The sequence below is a fragment of the Pteropus alecto genome, unplaced genomic scaffold, assembly GCF_000325575.1.
Source record: "Pteropus alecto unplaced genomic scaffold, ASM32557v1 scaffold52, whole genome shotgun sequence".
Classification (NCBI taxonomy): Eukaryota; Metazoa; Chordata; class Mammalia; order Chiroptera; family Pteropodidae; genus Pteropus; species Pteropus alecto.
In genome coordinates, this window is record NW_006433941.1 from 1,388,201 (window position 1) to 1,412,028 (window position 23,828).

At 36.4% G+C, this 23,828-nt stretch overlaps 1 protein-coding gene across 2 annotated transcripts in view; it reads left to right on the top strand.

The window, feature by feature from the left end:
- Positions 1 to 784: 784 nt before the first annotated feature.
- The window catches only part of LOC102889718 (protoheme IX farnesyltransferase, mitochondrial), a 119,342-nt gene continuing 96,298 nt past the window's right edge, over positions 785 to 23,828 (top strand). Inside the window, exons 1-3 of one of the 2 annotated variants that reach the window (XM_025044350.1) lie at positions 785 to 2,209; positions 6,117 to 6,250; positions 7,965 to 8,286. In XM_025044350.1, coding sequence (XP_024900118.1) covers positions 2,167 to 2,209; positions 6,117 to 6,250; positions 7,965 to 8,286 — 499 coding nt within the window. In that variant the 5' untranslated portion in view covers positions 785 to 2,166. The remainder of the gene's footprint in view (positions 2,210 to 6,116; positions 6,251 to 7,964; positions 8,287 to 23,828) is intronic. The other variant, XM_025044351.1, reaches the window with a different exon arrangement.

Genomic DNA, 23,828 nt, shown 5'->3' on the forward strand with positions numbered 1-23,828 from the left:
AGGTGGCTCAGTCATCTGTAATTTTTAAAGTTCTACAGGTGACTCTGACAGGCAGCCAAAGTTGAAATACTGTGCTTTATAAATCACAGAGGCTGTGACCCTTCTAGATGCTAGGTGATTAATGCTGTATGGCATGGTGGAAATAACACTATAACAGTTATCAGGGATTCCTGTCTTGGTTCTGGAGCTCAGCACAGTAGGTGACTTTGGACAGGTCACTTAAAACTCTTTAAGCCTTAACATGTTAGTCATAAACAGGATAACATATTAGTCATAAACATGATGTTTATAAAAGCACATGGAAAATTATTGTTAAGAGTGGAAAATTTTCAAGTGAGCCAACTAGCTAAGTCAGCTACAGGGAAGAAATATCTTTAGATACCAGAAGTTGTCCTACTTGCTTGTGTGTGGTTTAGGAAGCGTATTGTATAAGATATGAAGATGGCCAGTGTCTACTTCTGTAATCTATTTACTTGTTAATTAAGGGTGTTGTTCCGGGCAAAGATATGCTAACAGCCAACTTCCACTTCCGTAATCTGCTTGACTGTTAAACGTATGAAATATGAAAGTGTTAAGGGTGTGGTTCTGGGCAAAGATATGCTAACGGTCAACTTCTGCTTCTGTAATCTGTTTGCTTGTTTGATGTTAACTAGGGTGTGGTTAATCTGTTTGCTTGTTTTATGTTAAACCAGGGTGTAGTTCTAGGCTTTATAAGCTGCCTCTTTTGGGAGCTCGGGGCTGATCTCCCCAAACCCCGCGGTAGAGAGTCAGTCGCCGGCCGGCTAATAAAGGCTCATAATTAATCTCAATTGGGTCCGTGGGTCTCAGAATCGTTCGCGCCATAACAATTATAAGGCGGTTCAAAACGTTTAACGTAGTATTGAAACTGTTTTTCTCTTCATGAAATATCCTTTCCCTTTCTTATATGCAGGAAAAAAATCTACTGTTCCTCCAATTCAGTACTAACTTTAAACCTCTGAGGACTTTCTTGACCTAAGGAAAGTATTACCTGTTTCTGCAGCACTTTCTACATTATTACCCCATCACACCGACTCCATTAATTAACAAAACCCTGGCCCACACTGGTATAGTGTAAGCTCCTACAGAATCAAGGAGCCTTATTTTTTCCAGTATCCCCTGTGCCTAGCAGTTAGCTAAGGTGAGCCAAAATGGCTCTCACCCCATCTATGCAGACAGACAGAAATAGACCTTATAGATCCCAGTTACCTATTTTTCTCTTCTTTTTCAAAAGCTAAATCTTTTTTCTTCTGTGTACTTGTGGAACTCCAACATGAAAAACACATGGAGGGCTGCTGAGATCTGCCCTAGTAATTAATCACAGCACTACTGATAATTTATTAGTGCTTATATGTGGTAGGCACTTGCTTACCCACTAGAAATACGTTATTTGATTCTCTCAACCATTTCCTACAATATATGCTATTATTATTCCTGTTATCAGCTAGATAACGAGGTTCAGGAAATTTGCTCAAGCAGGTCACAAGGGTCAGGAGGTGGAGCCCAAAGTAGAATACAAATCTCACTCCAGAGCCTGAAATCTTAACCGCTATACGCACCTTCTTCATCTTGAGATATTCTGAGAATTCCCTTCTCTGGTGTGGATCAGGGACACGCAACCTAGACTTCATCGCTCCTCCCATTTGACAGCGAAATTACGAAAACTGTAACTGATCAGGCTGGAGGGTGGAGGCATTGTCCCAAGGACCATTTTCTCTTGGCGATTCGAGCACCAAGAAGTATTCCAAACGTAACTTTAAGTTGCCCGCGAGCAGTCCGCAGCCAGGCCCCGCCCACGCCAAGAGGTCACTCAAATACGGCCAGAGAACGCCAGGAAACCTCTGGGACCGGGAAGTGTGGGCCCGCCATCCCCATGCAGCCTTTTCTTCCAGAAAACATAGCCACACGGTGCTTCTCACGTTTCCCCAAAGTACCACATGCCTCCGACCTTCAGTTCAGCATTATCAGGTCCGTCCGGTTTCAAATACCAACAACCACAGTCCTTCCCTTCCGCTTCCCTACCGGCGGAAGTGACGAACCGGAAGCGTCTCTCTTCCCACTGGGGGCGGGGAAGAAATATGGCGGCGCCCAGCAGCCGGTGAGGCGAGAGGACACGGGCATCTCGGGGAGCGACCAGACTCTTACGTTATGGCCGCATCCCCGCACACTCTCTCCTCACGCCTCCTTACAGGTATTGCACGCGCTGTCGGGCACGACTTTGGGAAAGTTCTCTTTTTGCCACGTGCAACACTGTGGTTCCGGCTTGCTGCAACCTTGGGAGCCCTTGGCGAGGTCGGCTGTGCATCGGTGGGAGGATGTGACCTAGAGAGTAGCCTTTAGTGGTGAGGCCAAAGGGCCAGGGTCTAGTATTGCACTGTGTCTTTGGCTGTTCATGCTGCCTCCGTTCCGGTCCCCTGGAGGGGCGGTGTCTAGTGTTTCTTTCGATTTTCATAGAGTGGAAGCTGGAAAGAGAGGACGGGGTAGAATCTTAGGGCTCCATGAGTCTTTTGACTTATCAGAGCCTCCGTTCCTAGCCACTGGCATATAAGGACAAGGAAAGCGCTTTGTCCCCACTCAGAAGCCTTCTTACAATATCAATGGTCATGATGTAAATTTTGGTAATGAAAATGATGAAAACTGCAGACCTTGCGCCATAGCTTCAGATTTTTTAGCTTTGGACCATTCATCGTGGTCCCTGATGTAATGCTCCTACTTGAAGGGCCTAACAGCTATGTATGTTGAAGATGGAATGTGCTTCTTTGGCCCTCTGCGAGGTCTCAGTTCAAATGTCACTTTTTCATAGAGGCCTACCTTGCCTATCCTATATAAATAGAGCTCCTGCCCCTCTCCTCTAATCAGCTTATTTCTCTCATCATGGTTAGCACAGTCTGTAATTATTTATGTACACCGGTTTATCATATATTTCTCCCAATTAGAATGTAAATCTTGTGAAGGCAGGGACAATTTTTCTGTGATTCACCTCTGTGCCCCCCAGTGCTCAGAACAGTAATTGGTGTACGTTGTTGTCTCTCAGTAATTATTTGTGAATGAATGGAATTTGCCCTGTTGGAGATATTAAAGAAGAAGTTGGAAATTATTTTGACTCCAGTAGTTTGGGGTGATGACGAAGGGCTGTATGAGGAATGTGTTCCCACAGGTCCATATTAGAGATGGAAATGTGAATCCAGGGACTCTTTTTTAAATCAAATCCCAGAAACTTTTCAGGCCCCATGTATCACAAGTTCTCTGCAGCATCTGGCAATATAGATCACTGTGATTCTGAAATTTCTTCACTTTTTTCTCATGGCATTGTTATTTATGGGTCTTTTCTGGTCTGTGTGATGTCAGGACAAATTATTTGACTTCTCTGGAATTGAGTTTACTCATCTATAAAATGAGGCAGTTGAACTAGATGCTTTTAAAGGTCCCTTCTGGTTCAAAAAGTGGGAAAGAGGGCGGGAAGTTGGAGTATAGATGAAACAAGATTGGTAATTGTTGAAGCTGAGGGAAAAGTAATGGGGCTCATTGTATTCTGCTTTAGTATGTGATTGAAATTTTTCACAATGAAAAGGTTTTTTAAAGGTCTGTGATTCTTTTTGAATTGCTTCTTTGTTGCTTTCTGCTATCCCTGACTGTGAGTATTCTTTGATCCTGACCATAGACACTCATTCTCTTAGGGCTAAGCCTTTCTTAGTGCTTGAACAGACTCATTGCTTTTCTGCCTTTCAGTTTTGTACTTTGGACTTTCTATAGGACAATTCCACTTGGCTGCTCAGAATTCCCCAGTTCCAGTTAGTGGGCTGCATATGGCCCACATGGTTTTTTGCTGGATCAGTCTTTTCATTCCTCGTAAGGAATTAGTAGACATTTAGCTTCTTGAAGCTATGAACATAATCACCAATAATGCTAGTAATTGGTCTGTATGATTTACTCTGATCCACTTTGAAGATCCACTGTGGAAGCAGCATGGTGAGAAGGGATGGCAGAGAGATAATCTGGGACTATATTACATACCTAGTGGTCATGTCTGAGTTTGCTTCAAAAAATTCAAAGTATTTTATAGCCATTAAAAAAAATTCAGGACTTTTCAGTTACTTGTCTGCTCACCTCATTTTATTTTCCTCCTGGCAACATGCTTTTCTCACTGGACGTGAAGAACTCAAAACTGGTTTTGAAATTAAGGCCCAGAACAGTAAAACTTTGATGTCTTCTTGACAGAATTGTTCAATATTGAAATCCTGTTAACTTAAATAACAATGTTAAGGCCAAAAAGGGAAAATATGCACCAGTAAAAATATAAATAAAACTGGAATATCCAAAAACTGATTTCAAAAAATTTTGAAAAATGCTACTATTCCTTCATGTATACATATGCAGGCAAACACACAGTCACATAAATGGAAAACAAGCATTTTGTAATTGAGATTTGAGAATCTGATTTCAGTGAAGAAGTGACATATCTCCAGTCTAAGATGATTGCCATGTATTGCAAGGGGCAGTGATAGTTCTTCTCACAGTCTAAGTAAACTGTGGAGATGATCAAACATTATTTCATTATTATATGGAAAGCACTCTGCTGGCTGTTGTAGCAAAAGTGAGTAAGTCCCAGCCACCAAGGAACTAAAAATTATGGCGGAAACAAATGGAAACGATTTGCATTAAGAAGTGCCATAAAAAAAGTATATAAAGTGAGAGGGTAGTTACATGAGACTGGAAATTTGACAGGTGCGTTTTGCTTAAGAAGTGCCATAAAAAAGTATATAAAGTGAGAGGGTAGTTACATGAGACTGGAAATTTGACAGGTGAGACAAGACACTGCAAGCTAGTGAGCAACATAAACAAAAGTGAACAAAATTGTGAAGTATGTGGTCTTAGTGGAGGGTGATGAGGCAGTGTTGCTACATTGAGTTATATGTACACGTTTGGGCGAGTGATGCATATTCTGAGCTTCAGGAAGAAAACCATTAGCTTTATGGAACTTAAATTGGAGAACAAAAGAAATTACTGAAGTTGGGATGACTGGCTTGAATCCTACGACTGTTACCGTAATCCAAATGTAAGATAATAAGGGTCTGGATCAGTAGGAATGGAAAGAATTTGGCCTATATTTCAGAGTTTACTGGACTTGGTGGTTATTAAATGATGAAGGAAGAATTCAGGATGTTCTTGAGGTCTTAAGTAGGTAATGGTTTTATCTGTAATAGAGAACAGAGCAGAGATATGGGTGAGAATAAAGTGTTCCTAAAGACACTGCAGCTCATCCATGTGGAGATAAAGAGCAGTTGTGATAGGCATAGTGACTGTAGAAGTGGGTTGAAGATTAAAAATTACCCTATAATTGCATTTGCTAAGGGACAATATATAATGTTCAGAACAGTAAGAACTGTCTGAAAATGGCAGATACAGCAAGAGGAGATACCATAGGAAACTGAGAAGTGATGAGTGGTAGGTGGAAAGAACCAGGAACTATTAGTGTCATGGAGCCATGGGAGAAGAGATTCTTAAAAAGAAAGGGAGAATCTGTACCATTACACTTTGAAGGCTTGACTGGGATGAGGCTTTACAAAGAAGCATTGGATTTGCTGATATTTGAGAAAAGGTTTAGAATAATAATTAAAAGCCAGATTCTTATACAACAAAAATAGCTTCTTCCTAAGTAGATTGATAGAGTCATACCTTATTGGGAACTATTTCCTCACCTTTTTAGTTGGCCAAAATATTAATCTGAAATATATATTCCAGTTTACAGTTATTTATTGAGAAAAAAATGCCCATTTTATATTTTTTAAAAGTTACTAAATTGATTATTTTGTATTTTCTTCTTAAAAATATCTTTTCAGCACTTAATATAATAAAAGCATAATGATCCTGAAATGAAAAATTTCCCTAGTCCTGTTGAAGAATTACATTGACTTAAACAATAAATTGGGCTAATAAATTGCATTTATTCACAAATCTGGATTAAATAATTTCAGAGTTCTGACCCATCACATGTGCATTGCTTACCATGGTGCTGGCTTTGCTTCTGGATAGGTGCAGTCATTTGATGAGAAATAGCAATCATTTTAACTATTTTTCCCCTTCTCTCTTTATTACAGGTCGGGTAGGAGGATGTGTTTGGTATCTAGAGAGAAGAGCTGTGCAGGAATCCCCTCACAAGTTTATGCATCATTTTAGGAACATCAATAAGCAGTGGATTACATTTCAGCACTTTACCTTTCTTAAACGTATGGTATGTTCAGAAGACAATTCTTACTCTGGTATTTGCTTTTACTTTCTCTGTATGAGAGAATTTTAGAAATTACTATTATAAGAAGAGCTGTAGGAAGTCTGTTTGAAAAGGACTTTCATTTATTGTACTTTTAAGTTTATTCAAAACTTTAATCCCTTGTTCTGATTATTCTTAACCAAAACCAGAATAATTCTGAGCTTTAAAGTATGATCTTGAACTTACTCATTAAATTTGGAGAAAGCTTGAAAACTTCTGGCATATTTTGACACCAAAATTAAGAAGCTGAACTGTTATATGTTATAATACATCTTTTTAAATTCTTTAAAGTTCTATAAATACATCAGTGATACAGAAATAATTGCTTTAACAGTGCGATCCTCTTGTTATATTAGCAGTGCAAAAATCTAAAAGTTTTTTAAATACATGCACTTCTAAGTACTCAAACAGTTTTTGTAATTTGCTAGGCATTTTGTAGTAGACATTGATAATCTAAGTCCTCTTGTAGACCTATATCTAGATTCGCTCCATAGTATTGTTGGCAACATGGTAACTTACTCCAAATTACCAGTCAGAGCATTTGCCATTTTCTCAAATAGAAAAATGTCATAGAATGGAGAACTGACAGCTAAGAACTTATTATTAGAGCATGAAATAATAGCAAATTCATAATTTAAAGTTCTATTTGACATTCATCTCATCTTTTTTAACTTAAAATGTCCACTTTAACTTAAAACTTAAAATATTATAAAACTCATTGTTCTGATAAAAGAGTTAAATTTCCAGTAATGTTTAGACTTTTTAAGTTGGGGTTCAAGGATAATGGATATTTAGAAGAGAGACTCAAATATGTATAATGCCTTTTGTACGTAAACAGAACTCTGGATTCATTCATGACTTTGTAGTTCCTTCTAAGACTAGTATGTGTAACGGAAAAATTACTTAACTAGTTATCAGGATAGGTGGCTTTTAGTCCCACCTATAACTAGCTGCTTGTTGACTCATGGCTTTGTCAGTTTATTTCAAGCTTTGATTTCCTCATCTGTAAATTAAAGAGGGAGATATGAATAATAATCTATCTTTACACCTGTCAAAAACCTTAAATGAGATATCTATTACATAACTACTTAACTATAATGATACACATTATATAAAACTATAAAGTGCCTCATGGCTGCTAGTAATAATTACTTCTTGCTAATAAGCAGTAGAGACTGTCTGTCTCTAAAACCCACATTCATTCCTCATACATCGTGCTGTAGTGTCGCTTAGCCATGGATTATGCACTATCTTGAGCTCCTCTGCACTGTTTGCCTAGGAGCGTGGAAAGTCAACAATGATTTGGGTTCTTGATTATAGAAAATTTTTTCATTGTATTTGAATGTTAAACCACCAGTTTCTGGTTCTATGTTAGAGGAAATTCTAGAGGGGATGAATAAGAAATAAGTTTATTTTTCCTTCAAGGAATTTAAATTTCTAGAATTTTCTGAACCATTGAATTTGAAAACCAGTGCCAAGGCATTAATTGTATTCTTCATATCTCTTAGTCTAGTGATTTCCATTTTACCAAACACTCTAATATTGGTTAATTTACCATGTATTTATAAAGTTATAGGAAAATCTTTTAAGTACCATAAAAGTTGGACTGATAGAAGGTGTAACAACCATTTAAGAGCATTTTGGGTTTTGTATAGTAATATGTAGTTTTTAAATTTAGTATGTCACGCAACTGAACAGAAGTCTCAGCCAGCAAGTAAAACCAAAGCCAGAACCAGTGGCATCTCCTTTCCTTGAAAAAACATCTTCGGGTCAAGCCAAAGCAGAAATATATGAGATGAAACCTTTTTCACCCTCCAGCCTATCTTTGTCCAGAAAGCCAAGTGAAAAGGAATTGATAGAACTAGAATCTGCCTCAGTAATTCAAGGCTCAATAGAAGTGGGAAAAGAGACAAAAGATGAAAAGCAGTGGAAAGAGATGAAGCTGCATGTGGACGATTTGCCAGGAATTTTGGCTCGACTATCCAAAATCAAGCTCACAGGTACTTTGTTTTTCTGGTATAGTTAGATTCTTACTTGAAACTTTGTTTTTAGTTAAACAAAAAGCTAATTTTATTTACTGCCCCAAAAGGAATATTTTTAAACTGCAGATCCTTTCTTAGTATTTTTCTTCTCTTCAATTTAGTTGGAATCCAAAATCAAGTTTTCTGAATTCTATTTACTCAGAATTGTAAATAGCATTGTACTGAATGTATTGTACTAAAAGGATTTTCTTTTATTTGCAATTAAAGTAGAATACTTATCCTGCTTACATCCTTGTCTTTTGTGTTTTTACACCTATTGTCCTTTAAAGATGCAGTAAGATAATGAGTTCTGTCTGAGTTCTGCAGGCAGAACTGACTGCACTGCTGTGCTTGGTATGCAGTGAACTCACAGTGGCCACTGGGACTCCCGGCTCACTGCTATGTTTTGCTTTTGTAGAGGTCTGGGATTGCCCCAAGTGTGGAGGGATTTTGAGCACTTCTCTGAAAGGAAGTTTAGAACCAGATTTTTTGCCTAATTGTAGCAAACTGCACCAATTTTTATTGCATGCATTTGGGTATTAACCCCGAATTATGTCATTTGGTTGTTACAACCATCCTGTGAGTCAGGCAAAGCTTTGTTATTATCATCCCAACTCGTAGCTAAACGTAGAAATAGTTTATTCTGGGCTAACCCTGTTTAGAATACATGTTCTGGATCATTCTGCAGATGGAAACCTGGTCTCTCCTTTTCTTCCTGGATGAGAATAAGGAAAAGAAATGAGTAAGTGATAAAGTTATACCAGGTACTCTTTGAGGACAGAAAGTGGGAAATAATGTTATTGAGTCAAAATCAAGAATTAAACAGATGAGACAGAGAGGCTTTTGAGAGTAGAGAAGGTCAGAACAAGAGTGGTTTCTTTTTGTTTGTTTGTTTTTCAAGAGAGTTAAGTCTGAAATCCGTGGTGAAAGGAGGTAAACCAGAAAACTTCTTTCCTCAGTGATCAAACTCACTTAAACTCACTTATAGAAAATCTTTAGAAGGGGAGAACACATAGAGATAGGAATTTGATAAAGAATGATAGTAAAACTTACAGTGTGACTCTAAAACACGGAGACTGATTTCAGGTGGTCTTGAAATTATGTCTTAATGTTTTCTGATAGCTGAGCAAGGAATCATATTTCTAAAGAAGTTATGTTTAGATTGTATAAATGACAGAATTTACACAACTGGTTTGGGTGTTGTTGATGTGTTACGAATGACTATAAACAAGGTGTGATTTTAGTATGTCACCCAAAAAACAAGGCCTCTCAGTCTGTAGGCATCAGATGTGACCTCTCTTATCAGCAGAAGCTTCTTTCTTTGTGTGCGCCATCATTTAACACATCAACTTACATGTCTCCTGCTCACTTTGCAGATTGGTTCTCCTCTTTGATTGTCTCATTTCTGTCAATAATACTAGCATTCTTTACTTCCCCCAGATGAGAAATCTTAGAATCAGTCTTTGCTTTCTCCTCTACCCTTCATCTTCAGTCTAACATCCAGCTATTACCAGCAGAATCTTTTGTAATGCCTATATGATTTCTTATCTCCATTTCTGAAGCTACTATCCTAGGTCAGGTCCAAAACATATGAGGTATTTGGTTATTGCAGCAGCTCCTAACTGTTCTCTCTGCCTTCATTCTCCTCCCACTGCAACTTATACTGCATAGGGCTACCAGACTAACTTTTATAAAAGTTGTTTTCATATATTACTAACCTACTCAAGAGTCTACAGTTCCTCTGTATTGCCTCCTGCCTTAACTCTGCCTGATTTTAAAGGTACATTGTAATTGGAAATGGTTAGACTCTTCCCAGAAACATACATTTTTTCTTCCTTCCCTGACCCCTTCCACTTTACCATACTCTTTCCTCCACCGACCAGTCTGCCTCTCATATTTAGTCAGATCCTTTCAAGGCTTCTCCGTGAAGCCTTCTCTTGCCTGTTCTTGACCGAACTCTCTCTTTTCAAAACCCAGAATATGGCTTTGAAGTCAAGCAGACTTGAGTTCAGATCCTGGTTATGATCTTGACTAGCCAGTGAGAATTTGGGCAGTTCCTTGACTTTGTTGAGACAATTTACTCATCCATAAAGTAGGAATAATAATAAATCATTTTAAGAATGTAATCACATAATGCTTTTAAAGAAGGGGTCCCCAACCTCTGTGCCGTGGACCAGTATCAGTCCGTGGCATGTTGAGAACCAGGCTGCACAGTAGGAGGTGAGTAGTGGGCAAGCTAGCGAAGCTTCATCTGTATTTGCAGCTGCTCCTTAGCGCTAGCATTCCCTCAGCTCCACTTCAGATCATCAGGCATTAAATTCTCATAGGAGCACAGGTCCCTGAAGCCGAAAAAGTTGGGGACTGCTGTTTTAAAGTACCCAGCAGTGTGCCTGGCATGTGGGAGACCTCAAGGGTAGTTTTCAAATAATTACAGGTAAACACCTGATTGTCTTTAATGTATGTTATATTTTCCTAAGATTTTGAGGGCAGAAATCATGCTGTATACTTGTTGAGTACTTTTGATATCTGGGTACAATGCTTCTTACTAGGTAGAGACTTGCTTTGGAGAGGGAATTGATGGATTGAAGTCTTCTAGGAGAGTAACCACAAGGAGAAGGGGATAAGAAACTCTATCACTTGGGGAATGAGATTGTTTGCTTAGAAAAGAGAAGGGAGCGGGGAGAAAGATAGTGAATGAAAGGCAAATGAAGACATGGTTAACAATCTTCAAACATCATAGCTCCATCGACTTAAAGGAACAGTGCTGCTTATTTATAGTTTAGAAGGCAGAACAGAGATTGCATTTGCTAACAGGGTGGCAGATTCTCTCAGTATGAATGAGAGTTCTTAGGAAAATTATTTAGATGTGAAATGGGTTGCCTCATAAGGCAGTGGTTCTTGTCATTGGAACTATCCAAGTAGAAACAGATCATCATCATCTTTGATAGAAGTTGAAGAGGGGATCCATGCATCGTGTGCTGGGTGGAACGAGATGATGAGACTACCTGCCTTCAATATTTATTGGGTGTTTATGCATACCCCTTTGTGCTGGATGCTAGAGATACAGAGATAACTCACACATGATTTCTGTCCTTAAGAATTTGATAGTCTAATGGGGAGATTTTTGGTACTTTCGTACTTTTTATACGCATACACATATAAAATAATAAACAGCTGTGGTCAGATACATTTCTGTTTCAAACCTATAGCTCTTTTTTAATACCTATGTGATCTTGAGCAATTTCTTAACCTTAGAGTACCTTAGAGATAATGCATATAAAACACCTGTCTGCCCATCACCTAGTATGCACTTAATTAGCTGTTATTAATATGACTATTATTGCTATATCTATCATTAGAGAAATTAATGTTATAGGTACCATAAGAGATGTGTATGTACATAAGGCAGAGTGGGGACCCAGAGAAGGAAGTGTTGTTTCTGCCTGTCATGGGGGTTGAAGTGAATGAGTCTTTACTAAGCAGAAAAGGCATGGAGTGTAAGCAGATACCCAGGCACATTCAGAAAACTGTAGTGTGCCTGAGTAATGCAGTATGACTTGAGTGTTACGTAGAGGCACTTGCTGGGGTTGAAGAGTTAAGCAGGGCCATTTTATTTTGGCATGTATTTTATGCTAAAGAGTTTGGCTGTGATACCCCAGCCAGTGGAAAGTCCTGGAAGGTTCTTTAGGGGAACATCATCACTTTGTTTTATTTATTTATCTTTTAAGTTGCTTTTAAATGCTACTAAATTAATATAAACTTATTTTAAGAAAAGGAAATTCAAACAATACAGAAGTATATTGTAAACTGAAAAGGTACTTTTTTCATCCATTCTAGATAAAATCTGCTAAAAATGTGACCTTCTATATATATACAAATATGCAGATATAAATAGTTATGGTTTTACATTTTAATAGAAATAGGATCATTTTTCACACATACACACAGCAGTTCTACAACTTGCCATTTTCTCTTAACAGTATAGTTTTCGCTGACAATATTTCATTGCATACTATACCAGTATATGGAACTGCCGTTATTTACTTAACCAAACCACTGCAGATGCACAGTTAGGGTGTTTCCAGTTTTTTTCAATTAAAAGTAATTCTGTGATTAACTTTTATGTACATAAGTTGTTGTACACTTATGAGTCTATCTAAGTGTTTACAAATGTAATTGCTAGCTTTAAACACAATAATTTTGATAGATTAACCAGTTTGTTCCCAAAAAGATAGTATAATTTACATTCCTTCCAATAGCATATGGGAATCTGATTCCTTCCATATTCTGTGCTTGTGCATAGCAATGTTTACCAGTTTTACCTATTTGCTAATTGAAAAAGATTTTTGTGTGTGTTTTTATTTTTTAAGTTTTTATTTTTATTTTTTAAGCATCTTTTTCTCTATTTTGGTCATTTGTAGTTTTCCTTTTACTATTTACTTCTTATATCCTCGGTCATTTCTTATTGATTCTTTAGAGCTCTTTGTAAATTACCATTTCATCCACCATACGTATATTTCGTTTTTTGTTTTATTTTCCCCTGTTGAGATTTCTTAACATTCATTCAAATTTATTAGGTTTGTTTTTTTTTTTTTTTGCCACCTTATAGATAAAAAAGAAAACATTCATTCATGGTTTGTTTGTTTGTTTGTTTGGTACTTGAATATATTTATTATATTCTCTCAGGTTTTGGGACCATGTAGAATATATTTCAATATAAGAAGTAGTGTTAACTAGGAAAACTGTGGTAGTATAACTATTGAGCAAGAGTCGCCTGTTTTTTAAATAAAGCTTTTACTGTAACACTGCCATGCCCATTTGTTCTATACTGATATTGTACAACTTTGGCAGAGTTGAGTAATTATGGCAGAAAGCCTGAATATTTTTTATTTGGCTCTTTATAGAAAACATTTACTGGCCCCAGCTGTATAGTATGGACTAGTGAGAAGCAAGAATAATGGCAAATAAATCGGTGGTAGCCAATTGAGAAATGACTTGGGGCTGAACTAAGGCTGTGGAGGGGAAGGAGAACAGAGGACGGAGCAGGGGAGAGATAGGAAATATTAAGGAAATAAAATTAACAGAACCATAGATGTGGTAGAGTGCTGAGGAGACATGAAATAAAAAGTTTGGGGCCCGGAGTTGCAAAGATCTTGACTGCCGTTAGATAAAGCAAGCATTCTCTGGTTTTCTGGGCCCTATACTCCTTATTAGCCTATACTCTATCCAGTTCTCTGAAAGAACATAGTGTATGACCCCTGGGCCAGAATCTCTACCTTCAAATTCTGACTCTTACTAGCTGAGTGACCTTGAGCAAGTTCTATAATCTGTACCTTAGTTTACTCATCTATAAATTAGGGCTGATAATAATACTTCAGAGGGTTGTTCTGAGTATTAAATAAATTAACATTTGCAAACTACATAGAAGTGACTACATTAAGCGATATATACTTAAATAAAAAATAAATTTGTTACCTGGGTGCCCTCACAGATATTTGAGTTTGCTACCCCTGCTCTAGAAAAACTTTCAGATTTCTGATAGGGAAGACTGAGTGAATGATGGTGTAGAGACTTAAGAATGTGACCACTAAAGGAAGAAACTGTGTGGAGAAGATGATGAGTTCAGTTTTGGACACATGGAATTTGAGTTGTCACTGGCATATGTAGTGAAGAGGACCAATGGACAGTTGGGTGTGAAAAACAGCGTCTCAGATAGAACACTGGGCTGGAAGAATGAGAAGTCTTCAACATGGAGTTGGCCATGAGCCATGGTAGTTATCGAGGTTGCCAAAAGTCAGTGTGTAGAGTAAATAGCAGAAGGCCAAAGACAGGACTTCAGGGTATATCCACTTTTAGAACTGGGTAAAGTGTATAATGGGGTCGCAAGGAAATACATAGTCAGAGAAAGGAAAATAGGGAAGGACTTTGTCACAGAAGCCAGAAGAAAAGACATGGTCCATAGAGGAAGTGATCAATACTTTCAGATGCTAGAGGTCTAAGATGCCTAGCTAGAAAGTTATTTTATTTGGCAGTTAGGAAGTCAGTGTTTACTGACTGCCAAATCAGGGAATAATAATATTTCCTCTCCTTAAAGTCTTGAAAGAGCTACTTTAAATAATTTAAAATAATTTCTTAGGGTTTATTCCCACAATACTTATTTCTTTAGTTATCTTTATGATAACTAGTTTAGGATTTTATTTTTTTTTTTGGCCTATCTTCCTTTTCTTCATACTTGCTATTATATCATTTTCCATTTCATATACCTTATATTGTAGTATATCTGAATAGACATTTCAGATGCAGGGTTTGATATTTAAAACATAGTGTCTAAAAGCTAAAACAATGATTAAATTACTCGCTTAATAATACATGCTATGTGGTATGGTGCTCATCAACTCATTGGTTCTCATATGTCAATGTGCAAAGGAGCATACACAACATGTGTGTTCAAATGATGCTTCCTGGCTGCTGTCCCAAGATTCAGATCCCATAGCCCTGAAATAGGACCCAGAGATCTGCATTTTTGACAAACATGCCAGATGATATGATGCTAGGTGGTCCTGGACCACCCTTTGAGAAAGTGAAGTAGGTGTTGTGTAGGCAGAATATGGTCCCAGGCCCAGTGGTCTGGCTGGATATGGGAGAGGTCACCTAGTGAGTGCCAGAGCAGTCCTCTCTACCAGACAGCAGAAAAAACCAGCTGGACAGGATCTTGGACCACACAAGAGAGCTATGCAAAAGCAAGATGCACCGAGAAGAAAGGGAGCAGCAGCTCCTCTGTAGCCACAGATGGAAAAGTCCTGGGGCAGTAAATTTCTCCTAGTATCATTTTATATATTACATGCCCCGGGTTTCTGGTTGAGTTAATTGAATTAAAGTCATATCCTTCTGCTTATTCCATTTAAAGAGGCAGCACCCTTCGGGTGACCCCTACCCTCTTATTTGACCTTTCCCTTCCTATTTAGTTTATTACTTGAATTTACACATGTCTTAGAGTCAGCAGAGTTTTTTTCCTCTATCAATTGATTTCTTTTGGACTCTTAATATCTTGGGCAATTCATTTATAGCTAATGATAGCTGTAGTAGAAATATCTGGAAGTCAGTGATCACTTTTATAGAACTAATCTGTCTTTCTTGGCCTCTTTTTGTTTACAGCTGTGATACACTGAGGAAAATTAACCATAAAAAAGTGAAGGGCCATATAGTGGTCATTCGTAGGACAGTAGCATGGCAGCAACCTGATTGATGCCTTGGCATTTATGCCAGGATCTGGGCCAAATGTTTGCTGGTGCTAATGCCATTTAAAGATTTTTCTTCTATGAAAGGAAGTAAGACTGAGTTTATAAAGAAATAATAATATGTATCCCTTGAGTTTCCCTTGCCAACTGAGCTATTTACAATGTGTTTTTAGAGTTTGTTGCAAGGAACACACTGGGGTAAAGAAATTTTATTTGGATTAGGATCATAAGAGGCTTTGGTGACTTAACTGAGTTTATACTTAATATAGATCAATAAAAAGCAGAATTTTTTTTCCTGAATAACATCTGTGCTGAAAAGCTACAACACATTTTCTGAGACCAGAACACTAAAATAAATTGTTTATTGGAACCAATAGATTATGCTGTTGATGGAACTGATATAAACTACAGTCTATCAATGTATAGATTTTTCTCCCCTAGGGCCTAGAATATTGCTTTATATTAAAAAAAAAAAAAAAAAAAAGAATAGAGGATACTATTTATATTAGATCACTTGTATAGTTTTGAGTGTACTGCAGTCTTTAGCTATTGGATAATCCATAAGAGATTTTCCACATTTTCATAAAATATTGAGTACAATTATAATCTCTTGAATTTAATTTATATTTTGAAATAATTACCTTAATAATTATATTTTTATTAAATGCTAAAGTGGTATTTTTATTATTAAGTGTTTAGGAAAAATGGAAAATACAGATAAGTAAAAGTGGGAAGATTAGAATCTCCCAATAATTCCACCTTCTCAAAATAATAACCATTTTGATAATTTTGCTGTATTCTAGAATTTTTTTTTACATTCTATTCATATATTTTTGCTTCTTAAACAAATGTAAGATATAGTGTAAATACTTTCTGTAATTTTAAAAAATTATTTTGTGCATCTCTGTGTTAATATATTTACCTTGTTTTTGGTGACTTTAAAAAATGTTAAAAGTAGTATTTTCTTCGAAAACACATAATCTACAAAAAGTCTCCTATAGGCATGCAGTAACCAATGTTTTGTATACAGTTTTTCAACCTTTTTCTTTGCAGTCTGTGTTGAAACGTTAACATTAATAGCATAGCCTCTGGAGTGAGACTGGCAGAGTTGGAGTCTCTGGTCTACCATTTATTATTTTGTGATGATTGGCACATTTTTTCAAATCTCTAAGCCTCAGTTTCAGGTAAATAATTTAATACTGAACCTAGCATAGAGTAAAGGTTCACAAAAGGTTAATTATTATTATATTTATTATATTATATTACATTATATTCTATTATATTAACACATATATAGTTTCTGTTGTGTTTTATAAAAATGGGATCATAATATACATTTTGTTTAGTTATTTCTTTTCTTCTCTAAATAGACATGCTTCCTCATCAGTATAACTGAAATGACCTTTTTTTTTTAACGTTGGCTAGTATTCCATGGCATGGATACATTGAATTTATTGAACCATTTCCTTATAATTAATATTTAGATAGTCTTTAGTTTTTTACTATTAAAACTAATAATTTTTAATATCACCACACACATGTCCTTGTACACATTTAATTTTGAAAGTTAGGTCCTTAGAAATACACTACGTTTTTAATGTATGTATGTAGCATGCTATTACATATTTATACCATAATTTATCACTCTTCCATTTAGATCATTTTCAGTTTTTCATCATTATTATAAATAGTACAGTAATTATTATCTTCTAAGTTAAATCTATGGTGATTTTCCTAGGATAAGTGTGTACATGTGGCCTTGCTGGGTCAAAGGATATGCATACTCCTAAAGCTTTTGATTTTCACTGACAAACCTCCCTTAAGAAAGGTTTTTCCTATTTATGCTGTCACCAGAGTAAGCAACTTATCCTACCTTCACCAATGAATGCTAGATAGTAATATATTTTTCTAAATAACTACCAATTTAAGGGGCAAAAATGACACTTGAGTTTTTAAATCTGTATTTAAAACTGCTGATGAGGTATTATATTTTCCATATGTTGATTGGTGATTTGTATTTCTTTTGCGAATAGCCCGTTTTCTTCAGTGTTTGTCTTTATTGTTTGTAAGAGTTCTTTATATAGTAAGAAGTTGAACTCATGATACATACTTACTATAAATGTCTTATACTTTATATGTTGTTAGCTTCTTGTTTTCATTTATTATTTTGATTTGTATTAATTTTATGTAATCAAATCTATCAATATTTTTTCTTGTGGTTTTTGGTTTTTGTATTATACTTATCCCACATAAAAGTTTTGTAAATATTTATATTTTTAATTTTATATTTTTGTAATTTTATATTTCGCATTTAAATTTTTTACTTATAGAAAATGGTATAAGGTGGAGGAGATATGCCCCAGTTTTAATAAGTCATTAGCCAGTGTCTACTGTCATACACATTTAAGAATTTGTGAAGCTCTATCCCTGGATAAACCTCAAGCCCCCTCCCAAAGTATTTCTATTAGTTTTTTAATTGGAATTTCGACATTTTTATAAATTAATTTGGGGATAAATTGAGGGTCTTCACCATATTCATTATCTTCATTTATTCAAGTCTTTTTTGCCCCAAATTTTATCATTTTCTTTAAATAGATTATATACATTTACTGATAAATTAATTTGGAGATATTTAAAAAATGTTTTTTTTAGTTGATTCTTTTTTGAGTTTTTTCAAGTCGCCAACCAGGTTATCTCCTTTTTTATAGTTATAGCAATTATTTCATTGTTTTTGCCTCACTCTTATACTTTCTCCATCTGCTTTCCTCACTATAATTTTTTACTTCATTCTGAAGGATCCTGAGAGATGTATTATGAACAGCACTGATTTGATTTTATACTGTCTACTTTTTATTCTCATGACTTTTAATGTTTTACTATGGCAGTGTTGGCTTCTGTGTACTTTTCTTAACCCACTTTATTTGTTTAATGATTTTTTTCCCCTACTTATTCTACCCGTTACTCATTGAGTCCCTATTACGTCCCAAGTGTTCCCTTCTAACTGACATGGGTAGAATGGGGTGAGTGCAATGAGTGGGATAGGTAGGGTGGGTTTAGTATGAGCCCTTGCCACATGGATCTTACTCTTTATGAGGAGCTTATAGTTTACTAGTTCTGTGGTACATCTTTTTATAGGTACATTCAACCTCTTTTTCTTCTATGCCATTTTTTTTTCTTTTATGTTGTAGAATCATTTTTAGGTCTTACATTGACTCATTTTACTTCTTCATCTTTATTCTTCTGAATGAAGACAAGAGTATTCCAGATAGTAGTAAGTCACCCAAAAGAATGTAAATTCTGTGAGGACAGGGCATTGTTTGTTTACATTTTTATGCCTTGAAGCAGTGCCTGGCACGTAGCAGGTGCTCATTATATATTGTGGGATGAATACATGGTTGGCGTTTTCTTCATCACCTAACACTTTTAACTTGATGTTATTGGACTTCTCTTGCAATTTAAGCTAAAAAATGGAGACTATCAGTTTACATTATTGGTGTAACATTCCTGTAACCTAAAGGAGATGTGGAGGGATCTACCAGCAAGGAAACATTTTCTCTACAATGTATTTTTATTGTGTTTTTGAAACCACATAGTGCCAGTGTACTGCTTTCCAAGTCTGATTTTTAGTGTAGTCTGCCTCTGCTCCTCAATATAGTATGTCAATGCCCAGCCCTTTCTCTGATGCTACTTTCTGCTGAGCTAGATGTATACCCTGCTGTGCCAGGGCTTAGTGTTAGCAGGTAGCTTGCTATATGGGGCTGGGGTACAGAGAAATGTTTCTGCATTGTCTTTGAGAGTTATGTCAAGGCAAGGCCCTGCTCTCCTTTTGGTGCGACCTCTTTTTCTCTCCCTCTAGCTGTGATGCAACTGTGTCTAAACATGCCTGCTGTGATGATAAAGGGACTTTTCAGAGCATTGGCCCATCTCACCCATGGTCCACCTTGGCCTCCTCTTCTTGTTCCTTACTTCTTCACATCAGAAAGCAATAATGGATACTGTCAGATAGTCTTTATTTCCCATGTTTATCCAATTCCTTATTAGTTGATATTTAAGTAGTCTAATTTTTTACTATTTAAATAATGAAAGTAATAAGTCAGCTCTCAGCAGCTGTCTTCAATTCAATGTCATCTCTACTATATTTGTAATCTCTACTATATTTTTGAGGATTTTAGTATCTTCTACTTAATTTACTGCTGATGTAGGTTTTTCTCTGATTTTTTATTTTTATTTCTCCATTTTTTTGTTTTTTGGTGGGGGTAGTCTTGTAGTCTTGAGAACAAAAGCCACAAGATGGCTGCCACTCCCCCATCATCATGTTTTATTCCAGGCAGAAAGAATGAAGAAAGGACATTGGAAAGGCAGAAACCTCCTTACAAGACTTTGCCTTTTTATTTGGGAAGGAAAGCTCTTGATAGGACCTTCTTATACCTCACTGGCCAGTAGTCTACAACATGGCTACCTCAGTCTTCAAAGGAGACTATAAAGTATGGCATAATTCTTATGTGTATCATTCTAAAAGCTGAAGCATCTAAAATCCAGCCGAGTCAACTCTATCAGTAGCCAATTTCTCTGTGTCCTCATAGCACCCACGGGGCTACCTCATTATACAATGCATCCCCTTCTAGGAAGAGGACATGAAACTATCCACCTGTCCACTACCCAGTTTTCCAAAGAAAATAAAACACCACCCCTTAGTCTGATCTGGGACTATAGCCTCACATATGCACTTCACATGTAATGTATTTAAATAAAAACTGATTTGCCAACTCGACATTTACTTTCCTTTAGTGGTTATATATGTGTACTGATCTGTCAGCAGTTTTTCCTATCATCTTGATAATCAAATGCATATTTTGAGACTCCTAGTTTGTATTGCGGAATTGTTAGCACAGAACTGTGCAACAGAGGAAAGCCAAATAGCCCACGTATACATCTGAACTGAAAAGTTTAGGTTGTTGGTGAAATCAGCTAAACAAGGAAATGAGCCAGGCGGCACCGTGAAACTTTCCTCTCTGACTTCTGTGTTTCACTCCAGTAATCACTGAGGGCTTTGGCATCTTGTTCAATTTTCTTCTTCACCCCAGTTTCCATCATCAACCCAGAGAATTTCACTGTGTATAGTTGCTCTAAAACTTTATTTGTCATCTGAGATACTTGGAGTACTTGTTATAATGCAAATTTCTGAGCCTCAGGTCCATAAACTCCTTCATTCTAGGTCTGGGATGGGGCCTAGGAATCTGTACTTTAATAGATGGCCCTATTACAAATGGTCTCCAGAACAACTTTGAGGAACTCTTCTTATCTGGAGAACTCAATCAGCACCCTCTCCTCTACCCACTCTTCTGTTTCAGCAAAGGACATTGCTTCCCATTTCTAAAAAAAATAGAGGTTGAGTTCTCATTAAGTGGGAACTCTAGAACTTCCTGTTAATGTAATTTATCAGATTCTCACCTGTCATTACCTTTTCTCTCCTCTACCTGTTTCTTCTCCCCCCAATCTCCCATTAGTAGATAGTTCCATCAACATGACAACTAGGAGTCCTCTTAGATTTTGCAAGTCCAAGCATATCCCCCTCCTTCATGGAGAATGTGTTACCTGAATTTCTAGAGGGGACCAAAGGATTGCTTTTCAACTCTGCAGATCATGTTGATAAATGATAATTAGGCACATGTGCCCGTGTGCCTAATTATCATTTTAGGGTATTATCAAGAGCTTGGTTTCTAGTTTAAACCAAAGTATGATAGCATTTCATATATTAAATTTCAGGAATGAAACACAGAAGAGAATTTTAAAAGACTATTACAAGGTTATCTCTTTAAGTGCTAAAAAAAATTTTTACTTAATAGCTTTATTTTTTCTATCATAAGAAGGGACAATAGTAAATTTGGAGCTAAGAAAGAAAAGAGGGATTCTAACATATCAGTATTTTGTAAAAAAAAAAAAAAAATACAAGGATACATCTTGATCTGTATTTACACTTTGTGATATTTTATATGTAGGGGGAGTGAATGTTTATCTGGAGCACTCTCTCATCCTATGGCTTTTGTCTTGACTATGCCTTCTGCCTCCATACTTACTTACTTACTATTCACCCTCTTTACCGTTCCCTAGGCTAACTCCTACTTATCTTTAGGTCTTCACTTTTGACATCAGTTTGGGAAGCCTCCTAGGTTAGGAAACCCTTATGTATTCCTCACAGCATCCTTGACCTCATCCACAGAAGTGCTAATAGATTGTGTCGTAAAGCCTGTTTGCTTGTCTGGGTCTTTACCAGTATGTGAGCACCAAGAGGGCAGGGACCACATCTCTCTTGATGACTGTTGCATTCCTATTGCCTAGTCCATGCCTCGCACATAATAGGTGCTCAGAAAATAGAAGCTCAGTGGAAAAAAAGTAAAATGAACTCTGTTACCACCATTTGCAGAATTTTGAACAGATTAGCCTTTTACTTACAAATAATTAATTACAGTAAGTCTTCACTTAATGTCATCAATAGGTTTTTGGAAACTGATTTCAAGCAAAATGATATAACAAAACCGATTTTACTGTAGGCTAATTGAAGTAAATAAGAGTTAAGTTCCTATAGCATATTTCTGGCCACAAAAACATCATCAAACTTCTGAAAGCCCAAAACACTTCTAAATATTAAACATTGAAATAAATGTGAGCTATACATACATTTAAGCATACATACTAGATATACTAATAAATATTTATTAAAATTTTAATTAAAAAATGTAAGATAGTTATTTTGCAACTCTCTTATTCCATTTCAAAGTTGTGGTGGCTGGAGCCTGTCCCTGCAGCTCAGGGCGCAAGGTGGGTACCCACCCTGGACAGGACACCCTTGCAGGGCACATTCATACCCACACTTACTCAGACTGGGACAATTTGGATACAATTCACCTCATGTGCACAGCTTTGGGATGTTGGAAGAAACTAAAGTCCCCGAAGAAAACCACACAGACTTGGGGAAAAAGTACAAACTCCAGACTGACATTGACCCCTGCTGGATTTCAATTTTTTTTTATTTCTCATCAGCATAATAAGGAAATGATATTGAATGAAATGACTTTATTCGAGGATCTGCTGTGTTTTACTGTACTGTAGTAATTGAATGTTTAGTGGTAACTGAAAAGTATTGTCCAGATGACTTTAGCCTGCTGTGCTTTGTAGTTCTTCTCTGTGCCTTTACAGTGTCGCTTTCACCTGTTGTTATTGTGTCCTGAACTTTGTAATCTGCTACCTTACTTTGTACTCAGCATAACTGGGGGATTGAAATGGCCCTACTGTGTTTCTCTAAAAGTTTATTGAATTCGTGAAATTTGTACCCTTTGAAGCTCAAAGAGATCCTCAAAGACTTGACTTCAATTTATTCTAAATGATTTACTCCAAGAGATTTTTTTTCAGATGAGTAGTGAACATAAATGTTATCAATGAATCATCTATTAGGGTTGGCAAATGATTATTGATTTTCAGTTTCACTTAAAGGGACATCAACATCATTCAGGGAGTTCTTCCAGTTGCTCATCTTAAAAATATTTCTAAAAGATTTTTCTTGCTAGAAAGTTCTTTTGAATCCCTAGAATAATAACATAGCCAACATTATTGCATAACTATTTAATTATCAGGAGTAAATGAAAATTCTCAATGCAAAAGAAAATAATGATACATTAATATATGTATACATTTAGATCCAGATACAAAGGACTAGTGAGTAGGTCTATTTTACTGACCTGTTACATGTGTTGTATAAAATAATCAAATATAGAAAATACTGAATACTGTCCAAATCAGAACAATACTTTAAATGAATGATTAATCTTTATTATTTTAAATATCTTAGATTATCTGCTCTCTGGACAATGACACAATTTGGACATGGAACTGAGAAAAGCCTTCCTTATTTTACTGAAAACTGTACAACTGAGAGTTCCTTTTTTCAAAAGATGTGTTTCTACTTCTTAAGAGTTTGATAGGCATTGGTTTTATGGAAAAGTTTTTTTAGCTTATTAACAAAGGTTGTAAAATGTTGTTTATTAAGTATATGGAGAAGAAATGCTTCTTTATTGAGAAGGAAAAAAACCTAAAACTAGGATTACAAAGTAGAAAAGCTTAATATCAATGGGAAAACTAATCGAGAGAACAATCTTAAGATCTCCCTCAGTGATGCGGAAGTTATGAGTTTTAATTTGGTTGTAGGATTTTTCACACCAGCTTTGGTTATTAACTATATGAAAAAAGGGGAAAACAGGAAGGCCCCATAAGTTCTTAGTTTTGCAG